The 17,222-nt window shown below is 43.7% G+C and overlaps 1 protein-coding gene across 1 annotated transcript; it reads right to left on the bottom strand.

Moving 5' to 3' along the window:
• Positions 1 to 236: 236 nt before the first annotated feature.
• Positions 237 to 16,220, bottom strand: Irs4 (insulin receptor substrate 4). Its single transcript, NM_001402280.1, is given in 2 exon segments — positions 237 to 2,805; positions 12,492 to 16,220. A coding segment is annotated over 1 exon segment (3,534 nt). The 5' UTR covers positions 16,043 to 16,220; the 3' UTR covers positions 237 to 2,805; positions 12,492 to 12,508.
• Positions 16,221 to 17,222: the final 1,002 nt, after the last annotated feature.

Below are 17,222 nucleotides of genomic sequence, written 5' to 3' on the forward strand. Positions count from 1 at the left end.
AGTCATTTTGTAGACTGTTATAAGCTAGTATCACCTTTACATTTGTAGACTTGAGAGTGGGTTGATTTTATTAAAAAGCTTCATGTTTGTAGCCAACGTGACTGGCATGTTTTAATTACCCCAACTGTTCCATTCTGGGAAATGGCTGACAGCCAATTGTACAAGAGCAGGGGAATATACTTGTAATGAGGGTGAGACGCCTGTGTAAGGAAAAAAGGAAACTTCACGCAAATAACTTACATGAACACATTTATTGCAAGTAGCTCTAAGGAAAAGCAAGTCAGATATATATATAAACACTATACAGAGTTGCACGGTCGTCTCCCAAAACTGCAAACCAGATAGATGCTTACAAACAAGAAGGTTTCAGAGTATTTACAAAGGAAGACAAACACAGAGCAACTCAAAGCAGGTCTGTGAAGCGGAAATAGCAAATGTAATGAACTGTTGGAACTGTCAAGCTCTAGTTTTTACTCACCAAGTAACTATGTATGACACCAAGCTAATGTAGTGCTCACACACACACAAATCGTTCCATCATTCTTTTTCTCTGACCACTGGAAGGTAAGTGATATGTCGATCCACATATTCCATAGATTCTTCCAGCACAATACTGAATAAATTCATTATATCTGTAAACTAAGGAGTTGTGTTCAGAAGATTGCAGATTTGTTATGCAGTACCTGTGACTCTTTGTACCTGTGACTAATTGTGTGTACGGTTGTGTATGAGGTTTCCATTCATTTATTCAGCAAGTGTGCTATCCCTGTGCTCTACCTTCTGTACCCTGTCTATCGGCAGCCCCCAAACCGAATTCATGAATAAAGTTATACGGCAGTTTCCCTCAAATCTTTTTCTTGCTACAATTCTGAACGATTACAACAACTTACTTGACTAGAAAATGGTAACAGAAGGCCTGAAGAAAGGCTGCCTAAGGAGTACACTGTTACGAAGAACAAAGTCCACACTGCATCACTGAATTAGGTAGGAACAAGAGAGGAGGCTGGAGGGACTGATGAAAGCAAACAATGCCCTAGCAATGACCAGAAACTGGTTCAGTGACTGGCATTGAAGCCACATCCTCTCCTCAGCACAATTCACGTGGGGGGAAAAGGAGCACACACACACACCCCTATCCCTTTGCTTAGTAGGCAGGGAGGAACAATAGAAATCAACTCGGTTCTTTGGAAAGGTAGTTCAGCCACATGTACTAGAAGCCTGCTCAAAGATAGAAGCACACGTTCAAAGATGTAGGAACCGAGTGGCAAAGAACTTCAGGTAAGTTTCACACTACTTCAAAGTTGCACGTTAAATGCGAAGCAATTATTTTTTTTAAACAGAGTTACACACAATAGGTACGTCTATAATCACATGTTCACAGGTACACAAAGGTGTACATACACACAAACGTGTGCACACACACACTAGCACTCACACACTTTTGCAGACACTTGCTCAAGCACTCACACCCATCTGTGAGATGATGAGGTTTGCCAGCGATAGAAGGACAGCCAAGAGCTGTGCGCCACCGCATAACAAAGCTCTAAGCAAGCTTCAAGACCTTTGTGCCTATCCTGTGTGGTCACCACCTGCTGTTACCACGTTCTCAAAGGTCCAGGTTCCTAAAATCTTAATTCAGTTTCCATCAGAGGCAAGCAAAAATTGCGGGGGGGGGGGAGGAGGAGCTTGCTCTGAATTTTTTCTTTTAAATTTTGTACATCTTATATTGGCTCCATTTTCCGGAAGGAAACAAGGCCTTATAAGAGGTTCCTTTTGGCTTGAGTTTTAGGTATCAGTTGATTACTTGATTAACTGATAGGTATACACTAATTTCTGAATATGGGAAACTGATGTCTTTATAGGCATCCTGGACATGGGCGGGGGGGGGGGGGAGGAATGGTTACTGGGGGATAAGCCAGAAGGAGGGGAAGGCAGTTTAAAGAGTTGGAGGGAGGAGCCCCAGAGAGGCAGAAAGGGTCTTATGGAATGGACATTTGCCTCTTTACAGGGATAAATGTAGATTTCAAAATAAAATCAAAACAATAGGTTTGGAAATGTTCAATTCAATAGCAGAACATCACCAGGTTCTACATAAAGAAGTAGATAACCTGCTTCTTGGCTCTGCCTTTAAAATGCTAGAACTATGCTGTCAAGATATCACTTTAGTTGATGGTTAGTGTCCTTAGAAAGTTGTAGTCTTGTTAATGAGCAAAATCTGAGATAATTTGCCCTTTAGTCATGTCTTTAAAGTAGTGAAAATGTCTCGTCAAGATAGAAGTTCAGTTCACATTAATTCCTTGGTCAAGAAATGTTTTAAGTATGTACAAGTCAGAAAAAAGATTCCAGATCATACCTACCTTCTCATTCACATGTATGTCTCTTTACCTGCCATTGTCTAAAGATGTTCTCATTGAAAATTCATCCAAGTATTATATGCCCTTAAAATTGATGCTGGCTATATTTACACATTTTTAGAGGGGAAAAGGAAAGCACTATGGGATACTAACTTCTAGCATCTTATTCCTTTCAAAGAGACACCTCAGGGAACCTAGGAAGCAAAGCCAATGTACAGTGTGCACATATTTAAGTCAATCGATGGATCCAGGAGGCAGTACTGAGAATGAACTCTGAGCAGGATCATTCAGATACCACAGTCTGCTTGTTGACTGGTAGAAATCGAGGCTGGCTTCTATTCAGAAGCCTCAGAATTTTCTTTCTTTTAGGCAGATCTGGAGTAGACGAAGATGGAGTTCTGTGTCACTTTTCTTCTAAAATATGTTTGGTTTTGGTGGCAGTGTAGTCACTCTAAAAAAAAGGGGCAACAAAACAAAAGTTATTTTTAAAATTAGTACAAAAAGCTGTCACCCACTCCTTGTTCAAATACAGAAGGAAACAAAACCTGAAGAGGTGGCTGGGAGACCCACTAAGGATGCTGCCTTGGCATAGGCATGGTTATTTGACCCTGTGGACTGCCTGTGCACAGAAAACACAAACTGCACACTTACTAGGATACACTAAGAGAGTTACTCCTGTACCTAGGATGCTACCTTGCCACTGCAGTTGCTTGGAATGTGTGAGCACTGTTCTACTTCATCCCACTGGGTTCGTGATAGAGGCCTCAGAGAGAGAATGCTCTCCTTTCTCCTATATGCTACGGAAATCCACCTTTACGTAAGGTGACACGAGTCAACAGATTTTGTCCTCTCACCCAATCATGGAATTTCTTCTAGAAAAACTCGTTATAATTGCAAATATTTGATTGAAATTTCCATTCCTCTACCCAAAAGTTATGACTTTTAACCCAGTGGATTGATGTGAGGGAACACAATGTGGAACATGGTGTGTAGAGCAGTGGGAATTAAGTATGTGGAAGAAATTGCTGGAATGAAGAAGAGAAAGAAAAGGCCCAGGAAGTGAACTGTGGAACACCAATGTTACTTTAAGTTCTGGTTACATCAAAGTACCCAATATTTCATGACACCTGAAACAAGCTAAGAGAACCCATGGAAAGCTTCCTCCAGAGTAAGCTTCAAGTAAAAGATCTTCAATTAACTAGAAGTAACTACCTTTTTAGTGGATATTTTGAGTGAAAATAACGAGATTGAGCATCAGATCTCCACTCCTCTCTACTTATTGTGGTTGCTAGTTACGTTCAGGATAGGGATCTTTCCTTCATATTCAAAGGCTTAAAGAGAGGTCCACAAACTTAGAAAGTATTATGTCTTCATGTGAACACAGAATTTGTGAAGTATTGCGTGCTGTTAGGAGAGAGGGTAGTGGATGTGCATTTTAGCAACTCATTTACTTGTGGCTAAATTGGGCTAGGTAGGTATTATGGAGTTTTATTTAAGTATTATCTACGTGTTTTAACAGAAATGGGATGCTACAAAGGTAGCTCACAAATTCAGCTTATTTTTACAAATAATATATATATGTATATATATATAAACTACAATGAAATTATTTCAAGTGGGGGTTTCTGACTGTCATATACTATGCACTTCATTTCATGCAACTTTGCAGAAATGTATAAATTAAGCTGCCAAGCTACCCAAGAGGCAGTGCTAGGGATTAGAACCATTTATTGCTATTGGAGTCCTTTTTCTTTGCTAACAGAAGAATATCAACAGCTCTTCCAAAAATTTTATTCATATTTCCATGTCTTCCTAAAACACTTTCGTCAACACTGAGTGAAGAATGAAAGATCTACTAAGACCCAGCAAATGGCCATGTAATTTCAAGTTTACAAATATGTTTATCAACTCCTGTTCATCTAGGTTGGTAGATGGGAACAATGCTTTCCAAACAAGGATAATCCCCAAATAATTTAACTTCTTTTTACAATGCATTGTGGGAACCAGAGCTACAGATTTGCCTTTATAATTCCGTTTTTCTTAGGCCCATATTAAAATGAGTTTACATTCGTGAACACATTTCAAAGAGCATCAAAAGAGGTCCTTCACAAGCTTGCTGAGTAGTGGAAGAAGGCAATTCAGGATTGAACCTCAATCTGAAAAAGTCTACAAAAGGAATAGTAAGGACGTGACAGTCACACCATGCGTTCTGTTCCTATTTATTTTAATAACATCTCACCAACAGAAAAATGAATGGTGATGCTTTGGGGAGTTACCTGGTTTGGCTCTATTTTCGCATTTGATACTGACAGCTTTTAAATACTTACCTTATTGTCAGTATCATTTTCCAAATAGTCAAAGCTCTTTTTAATATTTAGTTAATTCCACTTTTAATAAGTACTACATTCTTAAAGTGTTTTCTTTGGGGTTTTTTATTTTGTTTTGTTTTTCTTTTTTAGTTCATGAGAGAAAACGTTAATGGCTGTTGAGAGGTCAAAAGATTTTCTCTCTGATTCTTCCCAGGCAGGGTAGAATTTTCTTCATAAGAACTAATAAGACAATTTCACTGGCTCATTTCTATGATGCTCTAGACCTGAAACATTAATCTTTAATATAGTAATGAAGTGCACAGGACTTTAGTATCCCTGGGAATTTGTAGGTTGAATCAAGAAGGCAGCTCCTCCAGGGTATTCCCAACCTCTTTATAAGAATCATAGACACCTCTATTAGGGTTTGTTGTCTGAAACAGTGGACCAGAGAAAGGTGTAATTCCAACAGTACGTAGTAGCATTGTCCTCTCATTCTCTTTCCACCCCACCCGGCAACCATACTGTCTCGGTTATCTTTTCACCTCTAATTTTCCTCCACCTCAAAATCATATTGAAAACACTATTCACTAGACAGTTTGTTATTCTTGCATATACTGGTGATTACATGATGAGACCCAAAGTGAATGAAGGGAAATGAGCTACCATGATGGATATATTAAAAAATATATATAAAAATCCAAGCATGCTACTTAGCTTAGCAGTCACTGGGTTTAATGAAGGTTTCATCTCTTCAGTAGGAACAGTTCCCACACCATTCTATGTTTGATGACTCTACAGGATGATGATCCTGTATGAGTTGATAAATAGGAAATACTGCCCTTACAGTAGGAAAAATAGCAGGGAATGCTGCTGGTCTTTACAGAGCCACTCATAGTATCTCTTTCTTAGATCAAATGATAAAATATATTTTTCCCCACTGTGGCAGTGATTTCCCAAGAGAACTTGTCAAAAGAATCTGGAATGAAAACAGATGTGACCTGTAAAGCTCTGTGTTATTAAAGGGCAGCCTAGTTGTCTGACATCTGTCCTTCATGATCAGGCTCTGGCCACATAAGCTGGTTCAGTGCAGTCCGCATTATTTGGAAATAGGACTGCTTGGGGATCTGCCACTTTATTTTCCATCCTAGGTTGGTTTCTCGACTACATCCTAACACACGCTTGGGCTCTTCCACTCTGCTGCCTAGATACTGCTGACAGGAAGAATGCAAGTTAGTAGAATTTTAATATGTTGAGTCTTCAATTTACAAAAGACATATACTACCAGGTTCATTGTTAGTTGGAACTCAGAATAAATTACCTCATAGAAACATTGTTATGAAAAATGATCTACATAGGACTCTATTTAACGTCTTCATTTCCAGAACCAACAGAGAAACTGTTTTATCCAGCCATTTCTAGGAGATGCACTGGACATTTCAATTTGGAACTCCAGGGAAAGAGGTCTTCTAGTCATGATGGATGATAGAAATAATATGGTCTCCTAGAGTCAAAAGGTTAAAATCATATTCCCTAATCACTCATTCAAAGGCATGGTGGACGAATGTGGGAGTGGTTTTGAAGATCACTATGGAGTTTGCTTTGATTGACAATCTTTCTACATTTCAAGTAAGAAAACAGTAATTAAATTTAGGCAAGTAATAGAACTTTTGAGATCTAGCTAGGGGGATCACAATTTATTGGGAATGGGATATTCAGTAAATCTTTAAGATCTGAAGAGGACCATACATATTGTGGTCAATCTAAGCATGGAAGAATCAGCCTGGCTACCTCTGTGCCAACAAATGACAAAGGACCAGGCAATACATCCTCAGAACTGTACATCAGGAATCCCTACAAGGACCACTGGTGCCTTTAGCTGAGTGTAAGCAAGCTGGGGCTAGGGACATTTGGCCAGGTGTTCTACATAGGCCTTATAGGATTTCTAGACAGTTTCCACCTTTTCTGTTAGAAAGAAACCAGATGAGGTCATTTTATTTTTCTGAAATGAAGGACACAAGTCAGATCAAAAGCATCTTAACAGGACAAGTCATAGATACAGGCAACGGTACCTTTTATAACAAAGAAATTATATTAGAGTGCAGGAAAAAACAGCAATCACTTTCTCGTTTCTATAAATAAATACTTATGCAGCCATTTTCTATTCTAAAAGGAATTAATTCAGTCTGAAACAAAAAATAAATACTCTTTAAATCAACACAAATCAAAATCAGCATATTTGTTAACATTGAAAGCTCCTACGATTTCCCCAAATCTTAAAGGTTGACTATATGATTTCACATCTGTATGCCCAATAGTCAATGTATAGTACCCAGAGACCACATCTTCTGTCAATAAAGCAAGGATAAAATATTGGCAATGTTATCAACAGTTGTGCACCCCCCCCAAAGAAACAAGTGGATTGTAATGTATTTACTTCACTGTTCTAAAAATTGTTTAAATTTCCATTTTTCATTCATTAAATGATCCCATGGTCTAAGAGCTTCACAGCCACTCTAATAACATATACTACCAGTTTTAATTTAGCATTTCACAAAATGTATTTCCCCAAACTACCAATAAAAGGTCTGGGATTTTTATTTATACATAGTCTTAAAGCCTTTAAAACGGTGCTAAAGAAAATGAATTTCACTTTAAACAGAATAATTTAATGTCCCCCCCACAGAAAGAATCTGATTCTCAAGACTTCTAATGGCCCAAAGCACCTCCATATGTGTGCATGTACACACACACACACACACACAAACACACACACACACACACACACACACACACACACACACACACACACACACACACCGGTATACATGTCTACAGCACCTTTTTTCCCTAACTGTCTTAATTTATCCTGTTAGGTTCACTGTGATCGTTTAGATTAAAATATAAGATTTATACAGAATAAATCAAAAGGCTTGAAACAGCTGGCAAATGCCACTATTAACAAAGCCATAGAAATCTAAATTCAGTTAAGGAAATGACTATTAGTTGGACTTTACTGACTACACCCTCAATTCACATTCTTTTTTTCCATCTTTATTAAATTGAGTATTTCTTATTTACATTTCAAATGTTATTATTCCCTTTCCCTGTTTCCAGGCCAACATTCCCTTACCCTCTCCCCTTCTCTATGGGTGTTCCCCTCCTCATCCTCCCCCCATTACTGCCCTCCCCCCAACAATCACGTTCACTGGGGGTTCAGCCTTGGCAGAACCAAGGGCTTCCCCTTCCACTGGTGCCCTTACTAGGCTATTCATTGCTACCTATGAGGTTGGAGCCCAGGGTCAGTCCATGTATAGTCTTTGGGTAGTGACTTAGTCCCTGGAAGCTCTGGTTGGTTGGCATTGTTGTTCATATGGGGTCTCAAGCCCTTCAGCTCAATTCATATTCTTTCCTTTCCAATGTTTCTGTATGATCTAAATACTCACCACACACACACACACACACACACACACACACACACACACACACGCATGCACACGCACACAAAACACACACACAATTTGTGTTTGGGAGGTAAGAACCGTTAACTCTTCTCTAGGTCAAATTTAAAACATTAATTTCCACTTGAGGTCAGAATATTTTATTCAAAATGGGCCACAGCAAACAGTTCACTGTAAGAAAGATCACCAAGCCCTAACTTATGACCCAGTTAGAATGCTTGGGGTGAGTTACAACAAAATTTGCGACCATCAAGTTAATGTATATTTATACTTTTACTCTCAAAGTGTTCATATATAACTTTCATTAATATAAAAATGACAAATTAAAACATGCTTAAAGGCCAGTGTGTTGTGCCGGCTGGAGCATTAGACTGAGGTCTGAGTTACATTCTCAGCTCTGCCACTTACCTTCATGAACACAGGAAAAGTCCTAACTCCGACGTCACCTCCAGTACTTACCAACAGTAAAATATGAATGCAAATGTACTTTGAAAAATATAAGGTAATCAGTCTGTAACTGGAAAGCATTCCCTCAATCAACACATTGAAATTTTAACAGAAATCCATTTAAAATCACACAGTAATCCTTACTTTGTTTGCAATGGCCAGCCACATCTGTTCCAACATGAAGTTTGTTGTTGTTGTTGCTGTTGTTGCTGCTGTTGTTGTTGTTGATTTTATTTTAATCCCTAGATTGTACCCCAAGATAAATGCCTGCCACTGACTTGGAAGAATTTTGGCTCACGTTTGGCGATTAGAGACAGGGAAAGAAAGCTAGAGCCTGGCTGAGTATTTATGAATGTATAATAGACTGGTGTGCTTAATTAAAGTCCTGGCCCTGGTTTCAAAGAGATGTTTTGCTCCTAGCTGACATTTTTATCCTGGGAGCATCAGTCTTAAAATAGAACAAATGCAAATGAATAATGATTGCCAACAACTTTAGCTAACTATAACTGGGTGAGGTCTTCCTTAATTGTTTAGGTCAAATACCTCATTACTCCAAAGAACTATCTATATATGCTGGAGATGGATGATGAATACTGCATAAAATAAGTGACCCGTCAATTATAGCTGGAAATTGTCTGCTATCTGGAGATTATATTCTAGTTATTTACAATAAATAAGTCTAATACAGTCAAAATGATTTGCCTTCAGTGCCTATAATTTATAGCAACAAGACTTGGCAGGAGGACAATGGCAAAATGCTTGGGCTTCCTATGTTATGATAATAGGAACGAAATTGTCAAAGGCTAATTACTAGGTTTTGGACACTTAGTACTATCATAATGTAACTAATTTGACTGACCAATTGTTTCATATCATCTACAGCTACCCATCTCACATTCCTATGTCATAAATAAAAATACCAGGGAAATTTGCATCCCACATCACTTCAACCTATCAATTTTATACCAGGTAAAGCATTAAAAGAAGGAAAAAGGCACGCAACGGTTTAGGAATAGATGAAATCATATGGGAAATGACACTCTTCTAAATGCTAATGTGTTCAAGAGCTGAAGCTTTGATCATCAAGGAATTGCTTTAAAAACATTTCATTTCTCAAAAACTACATACTCAAGTTATATTCTGGGTGTTTCTAATTGGTTTAAACAAGCAACTAGAAAATTCACAAAGCTTCACAATGGATAAGTAAAGCTATACACTCATTACTTTTATATTTTATGATAGAAGTGGTCTCAATGAATTATAATCTCACTTACATCATAAACAGATCTCAGTAGAAAGATCCCAACTGTGAATAATCATGTGGGATACTTTTAATGAAAGTAAAGACACAAAAAGTGACAAAGAATTTTAACTTAATTTGGGGTTTCTAGGATAATGATCCTAACTACCTAATAATAATACACACATAATACTTCTCTATGCCAGTTCTAAACACATTCCATAGGTGGAAATTAACTTAATGAGCTCTGTGACTCCTAACATCATGCCTTTGTGCCTTGTTTACAGCACTGTTTCTTAATATGATGTATTCAGTTTTCAAATGCTAGATAAGAAAATAAAGACACAACAGAAATAACTGGAGGTTCATCTATAGCTTTAGAGAAAAACATGATCAGATTCATATGATTTGAACACTTTCCAGACAACACTTTATCAATCAATACACATTAAAAATGCTAACTAAAGTCATTTTCTGCAATAGGTTCTTACAATACCATGCCTGCTCCCATGCCCTTCCATATGATATATTGTAGTAAACTATATGTCAAATATCTCTTTAGCACCAAGAAATTAGGTAGTTTTCAGAAAAACTAAATCATTAGTTTAAATATTTGAATTTTCACTTCTGTATTAAACCATTGATAAAACCCCCACATTTTATTTATAAAGTGATTTCATGCTCCAAAATGCTTCCATAGTCATTCACTTATCTCAAAATAAGCTCCTGCCTGTCTATAAGTTATAAGCTCAATGGTGTTGTCCTACAATAAAGTTAGGAATTTCTTCAATAAATAAAATAATCAGAGCATACTAAATCTCCAACATAGCTACAAGGCTATTAATCAGTGATGGCCATTGGATCTCAATAATCCTCAGAAGTCAGAAGAAGAACAGTCATTTGAAGAACAGTAGGATTTCACTGTTTTTATTTGTGTGTGTGTGTGTGTGTGTGTGTGTGTGTTTCTCTCTCTCTATGTCTCTCTCTGTGTGTTTCTCTCTCTCTCTCTCTCTCTCTCTCTGTGTGTGTGTGTGTACACAAAGATCAGAATATTAGAAAGCATAGGCATCATTTCAAAAAAATCACAGAATCACAAACAGCTACTCTTTTGATGTGGAATTTGACATCAGAGTTGTACACAGTACCTTGGGAAGTTAGGTTTCCATATAAGACCCTATTATGTTCTTGGAAATGGAATTATGACTTTTAAATACATACACCTATGATACTAGCATTCTCTGTGTCTCCCCCTCTGTGTGTGTATGCCTCTGTGTGTGGGGGGGGGGCTGTCTGCGTTGGGGAGGAGCTCACAATTAAAAGGACTTTTGATCCTTTTATTGTTTGAATGATCATTCTTTTGTGGTGTCTGTGCTGCAAATGTGAATTTTTGTATGGCAAGTTTTCTATAGCAAGTAGAGAAAGAGGAGGTAGGGGCTACACCTGCAATAAATGGGGAGCTTGTAAGGTGACTGTTGTGATCAATCCAAGCTTGTTCTGCCTGATCAAGCACAGTGGGCGAAGATCCAATCACAAAAGCATTCCAGAGAGCAAGCAAAGCAAAACTCTTCACCAAACTGACTACTGGAATGAAAACTGCTGGGGACCAGACCTTCACAGGGAAAGCAGCACGCTCTTTTAAAGAGAGAAGGCAGGGCAGACTACAAGGGTATCATCTGCAAACATTACTTGAGACTTCTCTCAAGACCAAGTTGGGCAATTTTGTTCACAGATTCACTAAGCTTTGTTCTTACAACCCCTTCTCTTCCTTCAGAAAATCAGGCCTTGAAAATCTCCCTCTGCTCCAGGGTTAACTGCCCTGGGTGGAGGCTGGGCAGGAGGGCGGGGCGGAGGGAGTCCGTCTTCCTCCAGCCTTTTAATCTTGCTCTGCTCGGTTTCCCAGAAGACAAACCAATTAAACATTTTGTATGCTTTTTAAACCTTTGAAACAATACTCATATCCATAATGAAGATACCACCACACCCTCTTCAGAGAGGTGGAGGAGTGGAGCTAAAAGGAGAAAACGAAGCACAGCAAAAGTAACTTGCCTTTCCCTATGACAGAAAAGGAACACACATGGTTTCTCTCAATCCTGTGTCAAAACAAAAACAGATCAGCACAGAAACACTTTCCAGAGCAAAGAGTATCTTTTAATCATCTGGGATTTTAGGCATCCTCTCTCCATTCAGCTGACAGCCAAGTGTTAACCTTTTAGGCAAACCACAGCAAACTTAGCCAAACCACGACTGCCTTTTAGAAAGTAAATATGTTAATAGTTGGCTTGTTGAGTGCTGAACTCTGTGTTCTCTTTGAATCGCTGCACTTAGACGGAGCACACGTAGAAACGTCGCTTTTAGTTGTAGGCTGGAAAGTGAGTGCACTGAACTGAGTCTCTGAGGACTTTAGGGAAGGGGAAAGTTTGAAAGCACCCTCGTGCAGTGGGTCTTTTTCTTTTAACAGCTCCTAAGAAGTTAACAATTGGCTCTGTCAGATAAATCAGTGGGTTACATAAAAGCTAATGTTTTTGCAAAGGCCACATAGGTATCATGTGAAAAATTAAAACCGAATTCTACTCTAATAACACTAGGAAATGAACGATCGCTACCAGCATACCAACTAACACATCAACTCACTTATTAATCAATTTCCATTAACTTTAGGAATTTTAATTATAAATTCACCAACCTCATTTCGGAGAGTGGTCACTTCTTGTAGTCACGTCTGGCAAAGTCCATTCTCACGTAAATGTTGTCGTCATCCTCATCGTCATAGTTGTCCTCAGAATCCGCTCTCTCTGGGGGTCTCAGCACCCGATGGTGGCGAGGCGGCGGCGGGGGAGCGGCTGCGCCAGCCGCCAGGTCCTCACCGTTGGCAGCTTGGTTAAGGGTTCCAGGATTCCAGCCTGCGGCAATGTCCCGGACCTCTCTTTCGGCCTGGGCACCAGGAGCATTAGCAACAGGTTGGAACCAGCGAGCGGAGGCGGAGTCTCCAGCCGCAACTGGGAAGCCGACAAAGACAGCGCCAGTGCTGGGGGCCGCTGCGAGCGCAGAGGCCACTGCTAAAGCCCGGCTCACTGCCAAGAGGGGCGCTCCAGCTGGAGCAGCAATCACGGCTGAAGCGGCGGGAAAGTCTCTGTCCAAGCTGTCAGTAGGGAAAGCCGAGACAGCGGCTCGAGTGTTGGCAAATAAACTTTGGGAGCCGCTTTGTGGGCGTCTTCTCTCTTGCACTTCTTCCTGCCTAGCTACAGGTGGTGGTTCGGAGTATCGACTGGGAGAGACAGAAGCGTCCATACAGCACTCAGAAAATGGGTCGACTACATAAATTTGACCTGTCTGAGTGTCATAGCAAATGGCACTGTCAGCAAAAGGCACGGCTGGTGTCAGAGCTGGATTGAAAATCACTTCAATGTATTCACCCCCTTCCAGGATGCTACCTACAGCATTGCCTGGGAAAGGACGAAAGGGCCACCTAGCACCGGCCAGAGGGATGGGATTGGCACCTGGTATAACTCTTAAAAGCTCTGAGAGGCGGACTGTTGGATTTGGAAAGGGCGCCCCGAATTCAACCTTCACGTAGCGAGAAAAAGCGCTGGGTCTGGCATTAGTAATTACACCCCAGAATTCTGGCAGTCCTTGAGCAGAGGGAGCTAGCACAAGGTGCTCTCTCTTAACAAAGTCAATGTTGATATAGTCATTGGAGCTGTCAGCTTCTCTCTGCTCCTGTGTGGGGTTTAGTGGTCTGGGCTTTATTTTATTTCCTTTTGCAATAAAAGAAAGTCGGTTAGGTTCCTTAGCCTGGTTCATTGGGGGCACATCATCTGAAGGCCTTGCAGACGACCCCTTATCTTCAGGTTTTGAGAATGACCCCTCAGTTGAAGGCTTTGAAGCTACATCTTTGGTGCCCTGGCTAAAGGAGGCGTGTTTGTCTAGACTGCTCCCCAGGAATTTTCCAGGTAACATGGGAACATACTCGCTATGGTTACTCTGTCCCAAAGGCGAACTCTGGAAAGGACTTGGCAGAGAGAAGTAAGAGCTCCAGCTTTTGGAGGAAGAGCCTCCCTGGGGATTGGGGGGATTTTTAGGAATCGCACCTGCTCCAGGAGCCATAAACATGTAGTCACTGTCACTGTCATTGTCCTTTGAGTCATCCTCTTTATGAGTATCCGGCGCTTTCCGAGCACTTGGAGCAGGTGGTGGTGGGCTCACTCTGGGAAACATCATCATGTACCCTCTGGAGTCTTCAAAGGGCGACTTAGAGTGACGCTTGGTTGGAGCAGAGGAATTTTGAGGAGCCATTGGCATGTAATCGCTGGAACATGCAAGAGGAGCAGCCACCCCTGGCCTCATTGGCACATATGGGTCATCCTCATCTTCATAGAGAGCTCTGGCTCTGAGAGACCCCCGGGTTGTACCTTGTGAGGTCTCCATATTTCTCACCTCTTTGGCTTCTTTGCGTTCTTTTGTGCCTCTGTCTGCGCAAAAATAAAGTCGGAATCTCCCCCCAGACTTCCCTTTGCCACCAGTTGCTCCAGCTGCTGGCGGCGGCGGTGGGGGTGGAGGCAGCGTTTGCTGCTGCTGCTGCTGCTGCTTGCTTTGAGTGAATTTACCAAAGTAGGATCTTTTCTTCACAGATTTTCCACGGTCACCATCGTCAGAATTTTTCCCACTTCCTGAGCCTTTGCTACCTCCTGAGTTCTTGCCACCACCTGAGCCATGACCATCTCCGGGTCCCTGGCCACCACCTGAACCATGGCCACCTCCACCTGAGCCATGGCCACCTGCTGTGCCCTGGCCATTTCCTGAACGCTGGTTTCCTCCAGCACCCTGGCCTCCTGAGCCCTGGCCACCTCCAGATCCCTGTCTCCCACCTGAGCTCTGGCTACTGGAGCCTTGGCCACTTGAGCCCTGTCCACCTCCGGAGCCCCGGCCATTTCCTGAGCCCCAGTTGTTCATAGGCATGCAGGCACCTCCGTTTCCTTCCTCACCTTCCTTGTCTTTTTCTTCAGAGTTGCCAGAGCTGGAACCCGAGGCTTGACAAGCTCGGTGGTTGCGAGCATCTTCAGGCTGTCGGATACGTCCTGGGCTAGGTGCTGAGCGTCGGGGAAAGCTGGGAGGTACTGACACGGCTCTCCTGGACCTGCGGGCTCTGGGCAGGTGCCCCCTTCCTCGCTTGAAGGGAGGCGGAGGCTCTCTGGGTGCGATGAAGCGTCTGGTGAATAGCATGTCTTCCCTGTGGCAGATAGCCCTGAGGTGGCAAAACTGCTCAAAGCGGGATCTTCTGAACCAGCCGCCGGGCTCCAGCGGGAGCGAGCCCAGGTGCCTCCTAGTGGACAGCAGGGTTAACAGGTGGGCGCCAACACTGATGCTGTAGCTGCGGCAGCGGGCTCTGTATTCGTCTGCGCACAAGGCTCTCATCTTCTCCAGAAACAACTCATGCATGTTTTGGGCCACCACGGAGTCATCCACCTGCATCCACAGCTCCCCTGGACCGATGACAGTGGACCTGCCGACTTCCAAGAAGAAGTACTGCTCTGAGTGCCCACAGCGACGAATGCTCAGCAGCTGGACGACCACGCTGGCCACTTCGGTATTGAGCCTTACAAACACTACCTCTTCGTCGGTAAGACACAGCCGGAACACGCCGCTCAGCTCTTTTCTGTGCCCCAGCCCCCTGGGTTTCACTACTACCTGCCACACATCTTTGTAGAAGGGTGGCTCCGCCGCCGCTGCCGCCGCCAGGGCTGCCGGCTCCCCGTCCGGCTGCGCGCCTAGCGTGCCGCAGCGGCGGCGCTTGCTCTCGAGGATGAGGCGGCTGAGGAGCAAGTACCAGCTTTCTTGTTCCGACTCATTCTCGGCCACCATCGCGAAGTACTCGTCCTGGGTAAAGAGGGCAATGAGGTGTCGGTACCTGGCATCGGCGCGCTGGCTCACGGAGAAGCATTGGTACAGGATGATCACGCGCCGCGGTGGGATGAGCGCGGGGACCGCAGCACCGGAGGCGGCCGCGGCTGCGGCAGCCGCCGCGGCACGGACACTGAGCCGGAACTTCCTGGCATTTTGGTAGTATTCGAGCCGAGCCGGAGCGTCTTCGGTCTCGAGTTTGAGCACGAAGTAACGCCTCTGCCCATGCTTCTGCTTCCGCAGGTAGCCGCGTTTGCAGACTTCATCCCCGACGGGGAGGTCCTCCTCGTCGGACTCGGAGTCTGACCGGGAGCCAGTGGCTGGGGAGAGCCACATGGCTCCCGGACAGGACGACCCGGTCCCAATGAGTGCGGTCGGGGTTCCCGAGGAAAGAAGCGGGGTGGTCGCCACTGCTGCTAGAGCTGCGGAGGCTGCTGCTGCTGCGGCTCTCAGTCTCCTTAGCGCTTAGTCGCCAGCGAAGGAGCAACTCGCCATGGTGATGCACGGTGGTTTTAAGGTGAGCGGAGGGGAGGGGGGGCTCGAGAAGGGAGGGCTTCGGGGGAGAAGAGGCAGTTCTCCCCCTGTCTGCCCGCCCCAGACCCCTCCCGCCCAGGCCCGCGTCCCCGCCCACTTCACCGGGCTCACAGCAGTGGGCAAAACAACACGTGACCGTCGCCTCACGCGGCTGCTCGCACCAGAGGCAGCCCGCACCCCAGCACTGGAGGGGCGCAAGCGGCCACCAGTAGAGGTGTGCGTGGGATGGGAACCGGGAGCCAGGGAAGCAGGGCCATCTTCAAATCGGCAGACACCCTTCAGGTGAATCTAAGGGCCTTTGGTTCAAGGCAGAACCGACGGGAGGAGGCGGAGCTCTCTAACCACACCAAGCCCAGTCCGGAGTACCAGAAGGATGGGATGGAGGGTAGACGTGAGAGGTGGAGGACAGAACGGCCAGCCACTTGGGCAAGATGGGATGCCGCAGCAGCCCACACTCAGTTGGCGGGAGGGGGAATAGAGGTGTTGGGAGGGGACGGGGCTGGATGAGCACCGGATGGTTTGTTTGTTTATTTAGGAAGTGGAGGGGGGGAGCCAGGTGAAACTGCTGCAAGGTTCTGATTGGTTAGGATATGAGCCAATGGGAGGGTCAAGCAAGGGGGTGGCCCTGAATATATTAGTTTAGTGGAAGGGGGGAGTTGGGGGATGAGGGGGCGTGGTTGGGGTCCCAGAGTTGGGCTTCTCAATCTGCTTGTCTCTAGATCAGGCTGTAAACAACCCTCAGAAAATAGCTGTCAATGGTGGTGATAAATTCCTGCAAATCCCAGAGCCTGGTGACCCCTCTGCCAGGAGCCCTTTCTCTTTTTCCCTACAGCTCACAGTTTCCCTTCGATAACCGTTTGCTGTAGTTCCTCCCGATTCTCACTTTGAGCTGTGCTTCTCAAGAGAAAATGTCAGTTATCCCTGGAAACACGGTAAAGACCTGGGTCCTCAGACCTGCGGCACACCAGGCTGCACACCAGGC

Source organism: Rattus norvegicus, chromosome X, assembly GCF_036323735.1.
Source record: "Rattus norvegicus strain BN/NHsdMcwi chromosome X, GRCr8, whole genome shotgun sequence".
NCBI classification, from domain to species: Eukaryota; Metazoa; Chordata; class Mammalia; order Rodentia; family Muridae; genus Rattus; species Rattus norvegicus.